General features: G+C 36.8%; 1 protein-coding gene across 2 annotated transcripts in view; it reads right to left on the minus strand.

Annotated features, from left to right (window-relative positions):
* wt1b (WT1 transcription factor b) overlaps positions 1-9,164 on the minus strand; it is a 77,835-nt gene extending 68,671 nt beyond the window's left edge. Inside the window, exon 1 of one of the 2 annotated variants that reach the window (XM_056478644.1) lies at positions 8,532-9,164. In XM_056478644.1, coding sequence (XP_056334619.1) covers positions 8,532-8,922 — 391 coding nt within the window. In that variant the 5' untranslated portion in view covers positions 8,923-9,164. The remainder of the gene's footprint in view (positions 1-8,531) is intronic. The other variant, XM_056478642.1, reaches the window with a different exon arrangement.
* Between the last annotated feature and the right edge of the window lie 6,047 nt (positions 9,165-15,211).

A 15,211-nucleotide genomic window follows, 5' to 3' on the forward strand; every position in this document is an offset into this window, starting at 1 on the left:
TTAACCTATTATTAACCTAATTAATCTATAGTTAAGTCTTTAAATGTCACTTTAAGCTGAATACTAGTATCTTGAAAACTGTCATCATGGCAAAGATAAAATAAATCAGTCATTAGAAATGAGTTATTAAAGCTATTATTGTTGGAAAAAAATCTTCCCTCTCTTAAACAGCAATTGGGGAAAAAATAATTCAGGAGGGGCTGATAATTCTGACTTCAGCTGTAAGTCACTGTCCATACAATCAGTAAATGTGAAGCAGGCACCTGTTGAAGGAGTTTCTCAGAAGCAGCGTCTGATCAGGTGGACTGTGACAGCCGTATACAGGCGGTGGGACGGAAAACTGCTGCTCGCCTGCAGAAGAACAAACACATCACACATTCACTTAAAGGTACAAAATCATTCACTGAGGCTGCACTTTTTTTTAAGTTATATTTTTGTTCCAAACAGGTCACTTAAGGTATATTAATACGTAAAAAGTACAAAAGTGTACCTCGCAGTAACTTACAGATACAAAAGCAAACCTTAGGGCAGGCGTGCTCAAACTTTTTCTCATAATAAGCCAAAAACCAAACTTGATTGAGGGCTGTAGGCCGAATATACAGTTCAAGTCAGAATTATTAGCCCCCTTGAATTATTAGCCCCCCTGTTTAATTTTTTCCCCAATTTCTGTTTAACAGAGAGAAGATTTCTTCAACACATTTCTAAACATGATAATTTTAATAACTCATTTCTAATAACTGATTTATTTTATCTTTGTCATGATGACAGTAAATAATATTTGACTAGATATCTTTCAAGACACTTCTATACAGCTTAAAGTGACATTTAAAGGCTTAACTAGGTTAATTAGGTTAACTAGGCAGATTAGGTTAATTAGGCAAGTTATTGTATAATGATGGTTTGTTCTGTAGACTATTAAAAATATATATAGCTTAAAGGGGCTGATAATATTGACTTTAAAATGGTGTTTAAAAATTAAAAACTGCTTTTATTCTAGCCAAAATAAAACAAATAAGACTTTCTCAAGAAGAAAAAATATTATCAGACATACTGTGAAAATGTATTTGCTCTGTTAAACATCATTTGGGAAACATTTCGAAGTATTTACATTTTAAAAGTCTGATTAATTTACAACATTTAACTAAAACATTTATTTCCAGTTGGCTATTTGTAGCTTAGCAATAAAACAAACAAACCAAAGGTTACGTATAATTCGAAATCACAATCTCTGTCAAAGGTATTCGCCCAAACCACCTTTCCATCTCACTTTCCCATCCCTTCTCCCTCTCTTTTCAGATGGGACGATGGGCCAAATCAAAATTAATGATTCGTCCTTTGTTTGGATCTTTTGCCCTCACGCGTCAACATCGATAGGGAACGTTACCAAATATGAACTGCCGGATCTGGTAAAACATGAACTTGCCTTTCCCTTTAGACACTAGCAGAGTGCGAGGGATCATAGGATTGATCATGACATGAAGATTACTATCACTGATAGATGGCCAGACATGCGGATGTATGTAATAAAGGGTTGTCACAACAACACCACAGTATTGCCAACCGTGTGCTGACATTTTTCTGATGATTGATATAATAACCGATCCTGCAGCATGGGATTCGCCGGCCGTTTGTTATTAAAGGAAGGATCAGCAAATAATACTAACGTATGGGAATTTGGCAGTAACTGTTAGACAGTTTACATGAACCATCTTCCTTCAAATCCTGTAAGTCAGGGCTATTCAATTGGTGGCCCGTGGGCCACATGCGGCCCAGAATCAACCTCCGAGTGGCCCAGCCCGTGGTTCCGCCCATAGATAATAAATTAATATATATTATTCATTAATTGTTATTTAATATATTATATTAATATAAATATAAAGTATTTATTATGTCTATGGTCCCCGCCAAAAACGCAAATTCTTACGTAAATTACGTAGCCTGCAACACGCAAACAATGCAGAGCGTGCCTGATTGGAAGCGGTGTGCCTGAGCACGGTTCACTAGGGCTCAGGCGCAGTACACTAGTAGGGTGTAAAGCGTACCTGAGCCCGAAAATGAAGACGAAACGTGACTTTTAAGGGCCTGTTTCATATAAATTTATTAATCATTCTTACTGTTTAATGAATGCAAACTGTAGTAGATTATTAAAGACGCAAACCCCTCACTGCACCACAGATGCACCTTTAGCAAACCTTCTAATTCCAGCAGTATGAGGATTTTATGATTTATGTTTATGAGCGTCAAAAGTGGCTAATCTGTTCGGTGAAATATTTTACTGCGTATCACTGCATCCTAAACCACTAAAATGATAGAACGGTATAAGGAAATCTTGACTGTGCTGAGCGAGAGCGCTTCTTAAGCTGAACAGCGCATCGTCAATGTAACGTTAGTGCGAGCCGTCGGGGGAGGCTGGAGGGGGGACAAGCATGCTTCAGCCCAGTTCAAGGCAACTGTACATCGTGTGAGTACACTCTCAGATTCTGTTAATTCAGCTCTTTTTGTATGCACCTTTTGCTCTGCAAACTGACCAAAGTTAAAAGAGAAACAACGAATAAACCTTATGTTTTTCAATAAATTTGTTTGTGTTGGTTATAAAATTTGTCCATATGAGCTGCTTTGACTGGCCCAGCTAACCTTCTTGGTTTGACAATCTGGCCCAACTAAATTTGTAATTGAATAGCCCTGCTGTAAGTGTTTCTCCTTTTGTAGTTTGTAAAATGTGTGTTTAATTGTGTGTTGTAAATTGTAATCGCTCCGCGTGGCTTGTAATAACGTGTCTGTTATAGATAAGTGCTTGTAATGTATCTCTCAGGTTAAATCCCTATGGGCTATTTCACATATTGCGTCCAAAATCCATGCTGAAAGCACAACGTGTGCTTCTTCCTTTACCGATTTAAATGCGTTTTGTGTTCATAGTCAAAATGTGCTCAAATCACAACAGACTGGGTCATCGGACCAATCACCGCAGATTAACCTCACGTAAAGGAGAGGTTTGGGAACAAATAAATCGTTGAACAAATTATATGGGAGTCGTTGGGATAATTAGGTAAAAATAAATGCATATTATAAGACAATGAAAGTGTTTTTTGACCTTCCATGCATATCAGCCTGTTGATGGAGACCCCCAAAACCAAAATATGACCTTTTTAATGCATAATAAGGGCTCTTTAAGTCTGAGAGCATTCCAAAAGCCTCATCTCTGAGCTTTCGTGTTTACGAGTCAAACAAAGCATTTCACCGGATAACAAACAGAGCGTGTGGCCTCGTCTTTACAGCGGTTATCAAAACAGCACAAGACCATAAAGCAGTCAGAGAGTTTCTGAGGGCAGGAGAAACTAAATCAGTCCCTGGACGCCATTAAAAACATTCACATCCACCATTCTGCCTGCTTCTGTAAGTTGCCCAAAGAAAAGAGGTGATAATTTACGCTCGGCATAATTTATGCTTAATGAACTTTAAGACTGTTGCATAAAGTGATTTGAGTGTTTCAGGAAGGAGACGGGGAGGTAAAAATGAGAGCAAGATGGGGGAAAATCAGAGTATTTACTGCCTTGACACTTAACCTCAAGATGATCCTTGCGATGAAATTCCAGATATCTATATGTCTTTTTTGTCAAGCTATATACTTAAATACGCACAAATTCAGACATTGCGAAAAAGAGCTACACTTTACAGATACTTATAAAAAAAACATAAATATACGAAAATAACACACTTAAGAAACATTATTGCTTTCAGTTGAATCAGATTATCTTTTCTGGTTTATGTAATAATTTAAGATTAATTCATGTAGCACCGTTGTCCTGTGAGACATGACATTTCGTTCCTCTGAATGTCCACCAAGCGGCAACCTCCTGCTCTCTCTCATGTAGCCAATACGGAAGTAACTGAAACTGCAATTCATTGAAATTCCACTGGTCCTGGCTCCATAATAGAGCAGATTTCTATTGAGTCCACTGTTAAAATGGCCAACTTTACAGCAAAAAAAAGGTGTTTACAGCCTGGTACAAAGAACGATTATGTTCATGTAGCTAATATTACCTTTCATGACAACTGTGAGGGGGGTGAAATTTTTATAACTCATCCGTTACGTTTATATTAAGTTATATTAAGTCTACATAATTAAGGGCGTGGCCACTTGAGTGACAGATAGGTCTTGCTGGTCACCGTCACTTCACCTCAGCTGATTCCGGCTGATTAGCTGCTGAGCTTGACATATACCTCATAGTTTTGTTTTGTTTTATAAAGCTTTACACAGTCAGCTGCCTTTTGGAATTATTTCCTACAATTATCAGATGATATGGCATGCTGTGTGCACTTAATTGTGCTCACAAACCATTCACGTGGCCTCCATTTCCTAGGTGAGTGAAATTATACACTAATACACCATCTCTATAAATGTATTTGTTTTATTTAAGATCATTTATCATTTATAATGTTCTTTAGAGCTGAAAAGCACTCCAGAATGTGACAGATTGATTAGCTTTAGGCTCTAGAACCGTCATCTGAAGCGTTATCATACAGTGTTATGCCTGGATTTCAGAAATAGCCTTGCATTTACTAACACAGACTATATTTGAAGTATTTGGAAGTAATTAGCATTTTCCTCCTTTAGAAAATCATCGTAAGTACAATGCTTAGTGGCTCAATGTATTACAGCAGTGTTTTTAAAAGTCTAAACACTTTATTTTTATAGTACACAACCAAGCACGTGTGGTCAGAACACAAATGAGTCGCAGGTTATGAAGAATTAAGTGTTTCTCCCAAAGAAAAGCCTGTCTAAGCAACATGCTAGCAGGCGTCTGTAGCTCCGCCTCTGTGCCCTTGTTTGGTATCCCCCGGTCAGTGCGATGATGCGCGAACAAAATAGCTACAGTTGGCCACGCCTACTAGTAGCTTCACTTGCGTTCTTCAGAAACCTATGGGTGACGTCACGGATACTACGTCCATATCTTTTACAGTCTATGATGTCCACACATGTAGCGGAATGATAATAACTTGACTTAAAAGTTGTTGGAAGAAAGATCACGGTCCCATAATACAATTCAAAAGCAGAAATAAATGAGGAAAAATAAAAACATCAATCACAAAATATGGGAACCCTGCTGAAAAATCCAGCTTAAACCAGCCTAGGCTGGTTGGCTGGTTTCAGCTGGTTGACCAGCCTGGTTTTAGAGGGGTTTTGGCCATTTCCAGGCTGGTTTCCAGCTATTTCCAGCCTGGTCTTAGCTGGTCAGGCTGGAAAATGACCAGCTAAATCCAGCTAAAACCAGCTTGACCAGCCTGGTTTAAGCTGGACATAGCTGGTTTAGGCTGGGCTCCCAGCCTGACTAGGCTGGTCAAGCTGGTTTTAGCTGGATTTAGCTGGTCATTTTCCAGCCTGACCAGCTAAGACCAGGCTGGAAATGGCTGGAAACCAGCCTGGAAGTGGCCAAAACCCCTCTAAAACCAGCCTGGTCGACCAGCTAAAACCAGCCAACCAGCCTAGGCTGGTTTAAGCTGGATTTTTCAGCAGGGAAACTATTACAGTGCATGCTGTACTGTCCTTACCCATGGTGCACTGCGGAGACATCGGGTCCTCGTGTTTGAAGGTGTTATTGGGGAACGGAGGTGTGTGATGTGTAGGTGTGTGACCGTAACTGGAAACTCCGTCTACTGCTACCGTCCCATAACCTAACAGAGAAATACAGTGTATTAATGTTTGTTTACTATGGTTGAGACTCAGTTGATATACAGTTGAAGTCAGAATTATTAGCTATCCTGTATATTTGTCTCCCCAATTTCAGTTTTTTATATTTATATATTTTTTAAAGTACTAGTATTCAGCATAAAGCTTAACTATGTTAATTAGGGTAATCAGGCAAGACATTGTATAACTGGTTTGTTCTGTAGACAATCCAGCGACAATCGGAAAACAAATATTACTCAAGGGGGCTAATAATTTTGACCTTAAAAGTGTTTTTATAAAATTAAAAGCTGCTTTTATTCTAGCCAAAACAAAACAAATAAGACGTTTTCCAGAAGAAAAGATATTATAGGAAATACAGTGAAAAATTCCTTGCTCTGTTGAACATCATTTGGAAAATATTTGAAATTTTAGAAAACAAATTTACAAGAGCGGCGAATCATTCTGACTTCACCCTTTTGACCAGACAGCAAGAGGAAGTAGAAGTAGATATATAAACCTTTTAAAAAATGCATTTTGAGTATTAGAGTGAGGGTCATGCAACTCATGCAAGCGTGATCAGAAAAATGAGCTAACATAAACAAAGAAAAGCCTTACTAATACTGATGCTGTAAATTATACAATGCACACCCCTCACTAGCAGACTCAATAACTCATCTGCTGAGGAAAGCCACTTGGGACCAATTACCTTTGTCATGAATCAATGTGACTTTTCCTAAAGTTAATCTAACGACAAATGAAAGAGACATGTGCTTTAACACACCGACGGAAGACTTCTGTATTTGAGCGCTCAGTTTTACATGGTTTAAAACAAGTCAACCACACAAACAAAAAATACAGACATTTAAAATAATGTATGTGTGACTGCATGACATATATGAACGCACAAAGGTCACATTTGCTTTCTCTTAACTTTATGAAAGCATTTAATTTACTTAATTTAATTTAGTTTCGTTTTTTCATTCATTCATTCATTTTCTTTTCGGCTTAGTCACTTTATTAATCTGGGGTCGCCAGCGGAATGAACCGCCTAGTTCAGTTTTTGTTTATTTATTTATTTGTTGGTTTGGTGCAAACTACTTCCTTTATTTTTCATGTTAATATTAATATTCTGGTTTCTTAAAAGTTTGAAAAACCTGAAAAAAGTGCTCAAGACAGAATCTGGGAGCATTGAGGAAAAAACGGGTGATGTGAGAAGTTTTCTAAAGCTGACGCAACAGATTAAAGCATTCATCTTTTTAGTACCGCAGCTAAAACTGAGCACAGCGAAAAATATAGATAAATAACTCAAAGATTTGTATACTTTCATTTTTTTTGAAAGCGTTTTTACTTTCATCATCAAGTATGACTCCCATACTCAAGCTTGTAGATGCTTTTATTTTAAGCATTCAATTGAAATGCATGTATAATTATTTAAATGAAACGCCAGTAAAACATGTCTCTATTATCATAATTAGTTTGACATGTATTTTTCACAGGAATTTTACCCATACTTTCAAATTTACCATCACCTTTCTGCTTTTGCACAGATGTTTTACTTGCAGCGTAGAAAAAACAATGTTATATATATATATATATATATGATTTCATAAAAATAAGATCATTTAAAATATGCTAAATTATATTAGCTTTTTTTAAACATAAATTTTAAGATGTAGGTACTGGTCAAAAACAAAATGATTTTTTTAAGCATCAAAATATTTCAAATGTATATTAAAAATACATTCAAATTTAAATTTTTTGCAAAAAAAAAATATTTTTTAATACTGCAAATAATGCAAAACATTTAAAATATATATATTTATGTATTAAAATACATTAGAATTTAAAAGAAATTATTAAATAAATGTTTTTTTAATATTTGGCTGCAAAACATTAAACATGTATGTATTAAATTACATCAGAATTTTTTTTGCAAAATAAATAATTTATTGATACATGGATTCAAAGCATTAAAAATATATGCATATATATATATATATATATATATATATATATATATATATATATATATATATATATATATATATATATATATATATGATTTCATAAAAATAAGATCATTTAAAATATGCTAAATTATATTAGCTTTTTTTAAACATAAATTTTAAGATGTAGGTACTGGTCAAAAACAAAATGATTTTTTTAAGCAACAAAATATTTCAAATGTATATTAAAAATACATTCAAATTTAAATTTTTTGCAAAAAAAATATTTTTTAATACTGCAAACAATGCAAAACATTTAAAAAAAAAAAAATATATATATATATATATATATATATATATATATATATATATATATATATATATATATATATATATATATATATATATATTAATATTGAAATACATTAGAATTTAAAAGAAATTATTAAATAAATGTTTTTTTTTAATATTTGGCTCAAAACATTAAACATGTAATTATTAAATTACATTAGAATTTTTTTTGCAAAATAAATAATTGATTGATACATGGATTCAAAGCATTAAAAATATATGCATTAAAATACAGTCGAATTTTTTATTTTTTATTTTTTTTGCAAAATAAATATTTTTTTATATTTGGCTGCGAAACATTAAAAATACATTCAAATATTAAAAAAATATTTAATACTTAGCTGCACATAAAATCACTTTTGAATAAGATTCAATGTTTTGTTTTTGACCTGTATTAAGATTTAATTTAATTCAAATGCATGTTTAAAATCACTTTTCAGAAAAATAAATCCATTATTAGTCCTTAATCAACAAATCCTTCCATTTATTTAATTTTCAGAACCTTTTTGAGCCCAACGAGAGAGATTATGTGGCTCATGTGAGCGGCGACGGGATTGTTTTCTCACCCTGGTTGCGTGAAGCAGGAGGGCTCTCCATGCAGCCTGGCAAATAAGGCCCATTGGAGAACATTCTGCTCTGGCTGGAAGGAGGATCAGCAAATGGGCTTTTCATCCCTGTCAGCTGCCCAGAGAAGTGTACGGTGAAGGCCCCCAAACCGCAGTGAGGATCCTCGTGAGGGTCTGCGGGCCCCCAGCCGGGCTCCTGCTTCACGAAGGAGTGGGAGGGAAGAGATCCATAGGGAGAGGCAGGGTGAAAGTCCAGCATCGGGCCCCACTGCGGAGCTCCGCCGATGGGCAGAGAGTTTGAGTTTCCCCCTGGAAGCGTCGGGACGGCTGGAAGCAGGGCACTCAGGTCTCTGACATCCGATCCCATCAGGCCGCACGGCTCTGTCAGCATTTAGACGGATTTTCTGGGTTGCAAAACACACCAGAATATCTGAGTTCAAAATGTCAAAGATAAGCACTGGCCTCCTGAAGGTGTCTGCTCAAGCCGAATGTGTGTGTTTCTCTGCTGGTGAGGTGTTTGGAGAAATGCATGGGAGAGTTTGAGCTGGAGAAGCTTCACTCTTGTACATTTGTCAGCTCTAAAAACCATCCCACCATCTCCAGAGGAGGAGTTAAAGGGAAAAAATATCACTTCTTCTGTACCTTACTCATCTTTTACTCGAACAGCACTTTCAGTCCTCTTCTGACTAATAGCTGTTATAGTGATTATGTGTGTGTGGGTGTGGGTTGGTAGGTGGGTGTGCATTTGTTTATAGCCTTGTTAGTTGGGGAAATAATTGTGCAAATAGTGTTTCTCAGATCGCTGGATTAATTTAAATCTGTTTTTGTACACTAAAATCTTTATTAAAGGAATAGTTCACCCAAAAATGAACATTTACTCATTATTTACTCTCCTTTAAGTGGTTATAAACCTTCATGCACTCAAAAAAATACTTTTTTGCTGTTTGTTTAAACTACTCATTTAAAATAAGTTGAAACAACACAATTATTATGTTTTTTTGGGGGGGGGCAACTTAATTGTTTCATGTTCAATCCACTTAAATTTGTAAAAAATAATTAAATTAACTTAATCGATTTGTGTTGGGACGACATGAACACTGTAAAAAATGATATGATCAATTAGTCATGACAGCATATGTTTTTAGTTCATAGTAACTTATTAAACTAAGTAATCATGTTCTAACTTAATTTTCTTAGTTAGACAAGCTGTTTTAAATCAGTTTAACATAATATAAGTTCAATGGACTTATATGGTTAATTTGATTCAGCTTAAAAACTTAAGGCATCCAGGATTTTTTACAGTGAAGGAACTGCGTAGAATTTTTACAGTGTTTCTTTTTTCTGCTGAACACAAAAGTAGCTATTTTGAAAGATTTCGAAAAAATAGCCAAGACGCGAACATTCTTCAGAATATCTTCTTTTGAGTTCAACAGGAGAAGGAAACACAAGCAGGTTTGGAAGAAAACGGGGGGGGGGTCAAAAATTGATGACGCAATTTTCATTTTGGGGTGAACGATCCCTTTTAAAAGTTTACATTTTTAAATTTAAAGGGGTGGTCCACTACGATATCATATTTTAGATTTTAGTTGATGTGTAACGTAACTGTGTGAACAACATCATGATTGTAATACGCTCAAAGTTCAATGCAAAGAAAGACATTGGCTTTTACAGAGTTAGCTACAGCGAAAAAAGTTTGGGACTACAAAAAAGTCCATCCGGGCTAGTTTGATCACAAAGGCTTCAGGTTATGCACATTCACCAAGTGCATACACCTCGTGCAGCGAAGGGGCGTGGTCAGAGGTGCTGTAATGTAATAGCAGAGAACGCTAAAATGCAGTCCATTTTAGAGAGCAGGCGTGAGATTCAGCTGTCCCCTTCATTTTCTGTCTAATTCAGACTCAAACTGACATGGCTACACTAGCTACGTTTCCATACACCTATTTTTATGCGCATTTTGGATATGCCAAAAAAAAATTATCGATGGAAACGCCTAGATGCGCATAAACTTTAAATGCACATAACTGAGTAGGATAAATGTTTTATTCAGTAAGAAGAGATGTGGATGAACACTTTTACAGAACAAATTCCTAAATGCACATTAAAGTCATGTGATTTTGTTTTAAGAGATCATGTGATGATAAAAATATGTGTGAACGGATAAACCAGCAGGCTGAGCACATTGTAAAGCATTTGAAATGTTGTTTTGGTCATTTTAAACGCCTTAACCGTTTCAGTATTATTCATTCATTCATTTTCTTTTCGGCTTAATCCCTTTATTAATCTGGGGTCGCCACAGCGGAATGAACCGCCAACTTATTCAGCACATGTTTTATGCAGCTTCCAGCTGCAACCCATCCATACAAACACACTCATTCACTACGGACAGTAGCCTACACAATTCAGCTGTACCGCATGTCTTTGGACTTGTGAGGGAAACCGGAGCACCCGGAGGAAACCCACGCAAACATAGGGAGAACATGCAAACTCCACACAGAAACGTCAACTGATACAGCCGAGGCTCGAACCAGTGATCTTCTTGCTGTGAGTCAAAAGCACTACCTACTGCGCCACCGCATTGCCTCATTTCAGTATTAGTGTTGTTATATTATTAATTATCTCCAGAATAGTCAAGAGCATCTGTGATTTGCATCTCACGCCTTCAAATGCCACCGTGTGTTCACTGCGAGTCAGGATTGTCTTCTGAGGCGCAAGTATTTTATTAAATGAAGAGAAAATCAGCGCAGCTTCCCTTATCGCAGCAAATTCAGTTTTACCTGTTGATATTTGGCACCAGATAATCAAGAAGTGGCGATTTTGTTCTCTTTGACTCGTTGGAAAGTAAACGTTGCTTTATTCGTATGTCTTTTATGCGATAATCCAGTTTATGCATAAACGTAAGTCGCAGTTTTGGATGAAAACATAACTACTGACTAACTGTATTTACACAGCGGAAAAGTGCATGCTATTAGACACATGACACTTCCTGGTGATCTGGAGCCGATCCGTGAATCACAGCACACTATGTTAGCTGACCAATCAGAGCCTCTTGAGGGCGGGCTTTTGGAGAAACTAGAAAATGTGACAGTGTTAGCTGAGTAGCTGTATATACTTAAAGTAAGATACATGAAAAAATAACGTGATGTCTTACAAATAAAGCGTGAGCACACATTGCTTTGCATTTTATAAATGGAACCAAGTCTTTAAAATACACTCTGGACCCACCCTTTAAAAGTTGCACCTTTAGGCAACACGGTGGTTCAGTGGTAAGCACTGTTGCCTCACAGCAAGAAGGTCACTGGTTCCAGTCCCAGCTGGCATTTCTGTGTGGAGTTTGCATGTTCTCCTGGTCTTCGCGTGGGTTTTATATGCTGGAATAGTTGGCGGTTCATTCCACTGTGGCAACCCTTAATCAGGGACTAAGCCCAAGGAAAATTAATAAATGTATTAATAAAAAAAAAGTTCCTTAGTGGCATTGATGGTTCCCATAAGGACTTTTAATATATCTATAGAAACTTTCTTTAGAAGATTAGAAGTTCTTCACAACAAGAACTGATCACTGATCATTTTGGAAACCTGGTTATTTTTAGATGGCAGCATTTGGTCTCAATGTACATCTATTATATGTTTAGAGTGTAATGAGCTGAACGCAGATAAGGGTCTCCAGCTGAAGTGTTGACTCTGTTTTCTCTGTGTGGAAGTATAAATGAGTGCTATCTACGGGATTTGTGTTGTCAAAGTGAAGATTCAATTACGCTGATGGATGTGCAGGGGGATTGGGCAACACTGTTGTGAAATACCAACGCAGTCTGTAGCCTGCTTGAAAAAACAAGGGATGTGAATGAAAGGCACAGGGGATTTTTTCATGTTGTTAGTAAGAATTGGCTGTATGTGATATGACCAATCTAAATGTACTTATACTACTGTTTAAAACTTTTGCATTTGTCATGCTCACATAAAGTATGCAGTTATTTGACCCAAAATAATGTCAAATTGTAGTATATTTTTAAAACATGTATTTCAGCATCATTAATTTAGTCTTCAATCCAAAAATAATTTAAAAGAATAATAATAATTTAAGTTAAATAGTTTACATTATACATGCATTTATATACACTACCTGACAAAAGTCTTGTCGCTTATCATAGTTTTAGGAACAACAAATAATAACTTGACTTCTAGTTGATCATTTGGTATCAGAAGTGGCTTATATGACAGGCAAAGGCCTCTAGATTACGCTTATTTTACCAAAATAAAACATGACCATGCCTTGATTTTTAATTATTCACTCCCAGAGTTCATTAAGATTCTTTGGATTTATCTTCAATGCCTCCTCCTTCACCTTTCACCAGACATGCTCAATAATGTTTATTTCCAGTGACTGGGCTGGCCAATCCTGAAGCACCTTGACCTTCTTTGCTTTCAGGAACTTTGATGTGGAGGCTGACGTATAAGAAGGAGCGCTATCCTGCTGAAGAATTTGCCCTCTTCTGTGGTTTGTAATGTAATGGGCAGCACAAATGTCTTGACACCTTAGGCTGTTGATGTTGCCATCCACTCTGCAGATCTCTCGCATGCCCCCATACTGAATGTAACCCCAAACCATGATTTTCCTTCACCAAACTTGACTGATTTCTATGAGAATCCTGGGTGCATTCGGGTTCAAATAGGTCTTCTGCAGTATTTGAAGATGGTTTTGTTCAGTCCAGTAGCCGAACATCAACCATTATTTTCCTTCACAGACATCCGGAGTGCTGGTCTGATCATGTACAGTAAATAACATCTCTGATCTCTTGTCGGTGTGAACTCTGGAGGTATATGAGCGAGATCCAGCAGAGCTGATTCCTCAATCCATGCATCATGTGTTTTATAGCAGCTCAATAATAGGGGAATTCCTCACTGGAGGCCTGAAGACTGAGCCAAAACACAAGCAGATTTCACATGACATTTGTAAACAAATGTGTTCAGGAATGCTTTGAAGAGGCTCCAGCATTGCTTCCATGATATACAGGACAAGGGACTTGTAAAATGGATGGATTAATTATACAGTGAAGTCAAAATGAATAGCCCTCCTGTGATTTTTCTTTTTTGTTTTTCAAATATTTCCCAAATGATGTTTAACAAAGCAAGGAAATTTTCACAGTATTTCCTATAATATTTTTTATTCTAGAGAAAGTCTTATTTGTTTTATTTTGGCTAGAATAAAAGCAGTTTTTTATATTTTTTTGAAAACCATTTTAAGGTCAAAATTACTAAGTGAAGTTTAGTTATAAACTAATTTCAAGAGGATGCTTATGATTGCTAGCGGCTGGATCCGCATTATCCAATTCTCAATGCACCAATCAGACGACTCCTAAGCTACTACAAATACTCTGGGTTACGTACCACCGCTATCTTCGTTTTGAAAAATCCCCTATCCACCCCTACTTCTCCTTCTTCCTAGATGGGTGACACGGTGGCCCAGTGCTTAGCATTGTTGCCTCACAGCAAGAACGTCTCTGGTTCCAGGCTTCACCAAACCAGCAGACGTTTCTGTGCGGAGTTTGCATTTTCTCCCCGTGCTCACGTGGGTTTCCCCCGGGTTCCCCGGTTTCCTCCCACCGTCCAAAAAACATGCAACATAAATTAATTGACTAATCCAAACCGGCACTATAGACATGCTCCTAGTAAATGGTTATCTCTCAAAAGCAATCACTAGCTGTTCATTGGTTATTACAGCGGGGGAGTTCTCGAGATCTACCTGAGCTCAAACTCCCGTCTCGCCTTGCACCGGGAGGGAGCCCCGGGCTCAAGGATCTTATGAGCTCAGGGCTCTCTCCCGGGACAGCATGCCAAACAAGCTCATAATTAATCATCAGCTAAGTGTGAACTCTTAAATCTATATTTTTCGATTGTCTACTGAACTGTTATACAATTACTTGTCTAATTACTCTAACTTGCCTAATTAACCTAGTGGTTGAGCTCAAGCGCATCAAATGAAAAGCAAATGAGACGTGTTTTAAAAGGGGCAGGGCATGTCAGACACTAGAGAGCTTTTGATTGGTCAGAAGATTTTATGAGAAACTGAAGTATAAGGTATTGGCAAAACAATTCATTGATCCATTTAGGTGGAACTAATAAAATGCAAGCTTTGTTTATATCTTTTAAATGTGAATTTTGTCACTGTTTTGGAGCACACTAACTATATATATATATATATATATATATATATATATATATATATATATATATATATATATATATATATATATCGGCCATTTTATTAGGTACACCTGTCCAACTGCTCGTTAACTCAAATTTTTAATCAGCCAATCGCATTGCATTTAGTCAAGATGTTGAGCTGCAGTTCAAACCGAGCATCAGAATGGGGTAAAAGGTGATTTAAATGACTCTGAATGTGGCATGGTTGTCTGTGCCAGACGGGCAGGTCTGAGTATTTCAGAAATGGCTGATCTACTGGTATTTTCACGCACAACCATCTCTAGGGTTTACAGAGGATGGTCTGAAAAAGAGAAAATATCCAGTGAGCGGCAGTTCTGTGGGCACAAATGCCTTGTTGATGCCAGAGGAGAATGGCCAGACTGGTTCCAGCTGATAGAAAGGCAACAGTAACTCAAATAACCACTCGTTACAGCCGAGGTCTGCAGAAGATCTCTGAACGCACAACACATCCAACTTTGAGG

The sequence above is a fragment of the Danio aesculapii genome, chromosome 18 (genome assembly GCF_903798145.1).
Source record: "Danio aesculapii chromosome 18, fDanAes4.1, whole genome shotgun sequence".
In the NCBI taxonomy this organism is placed as follows: Eukaryota; Metazoa; Chordata; class Actinopteri; order Cypriniformes; family Danionidae; genus Danio; species Danio aesculapii.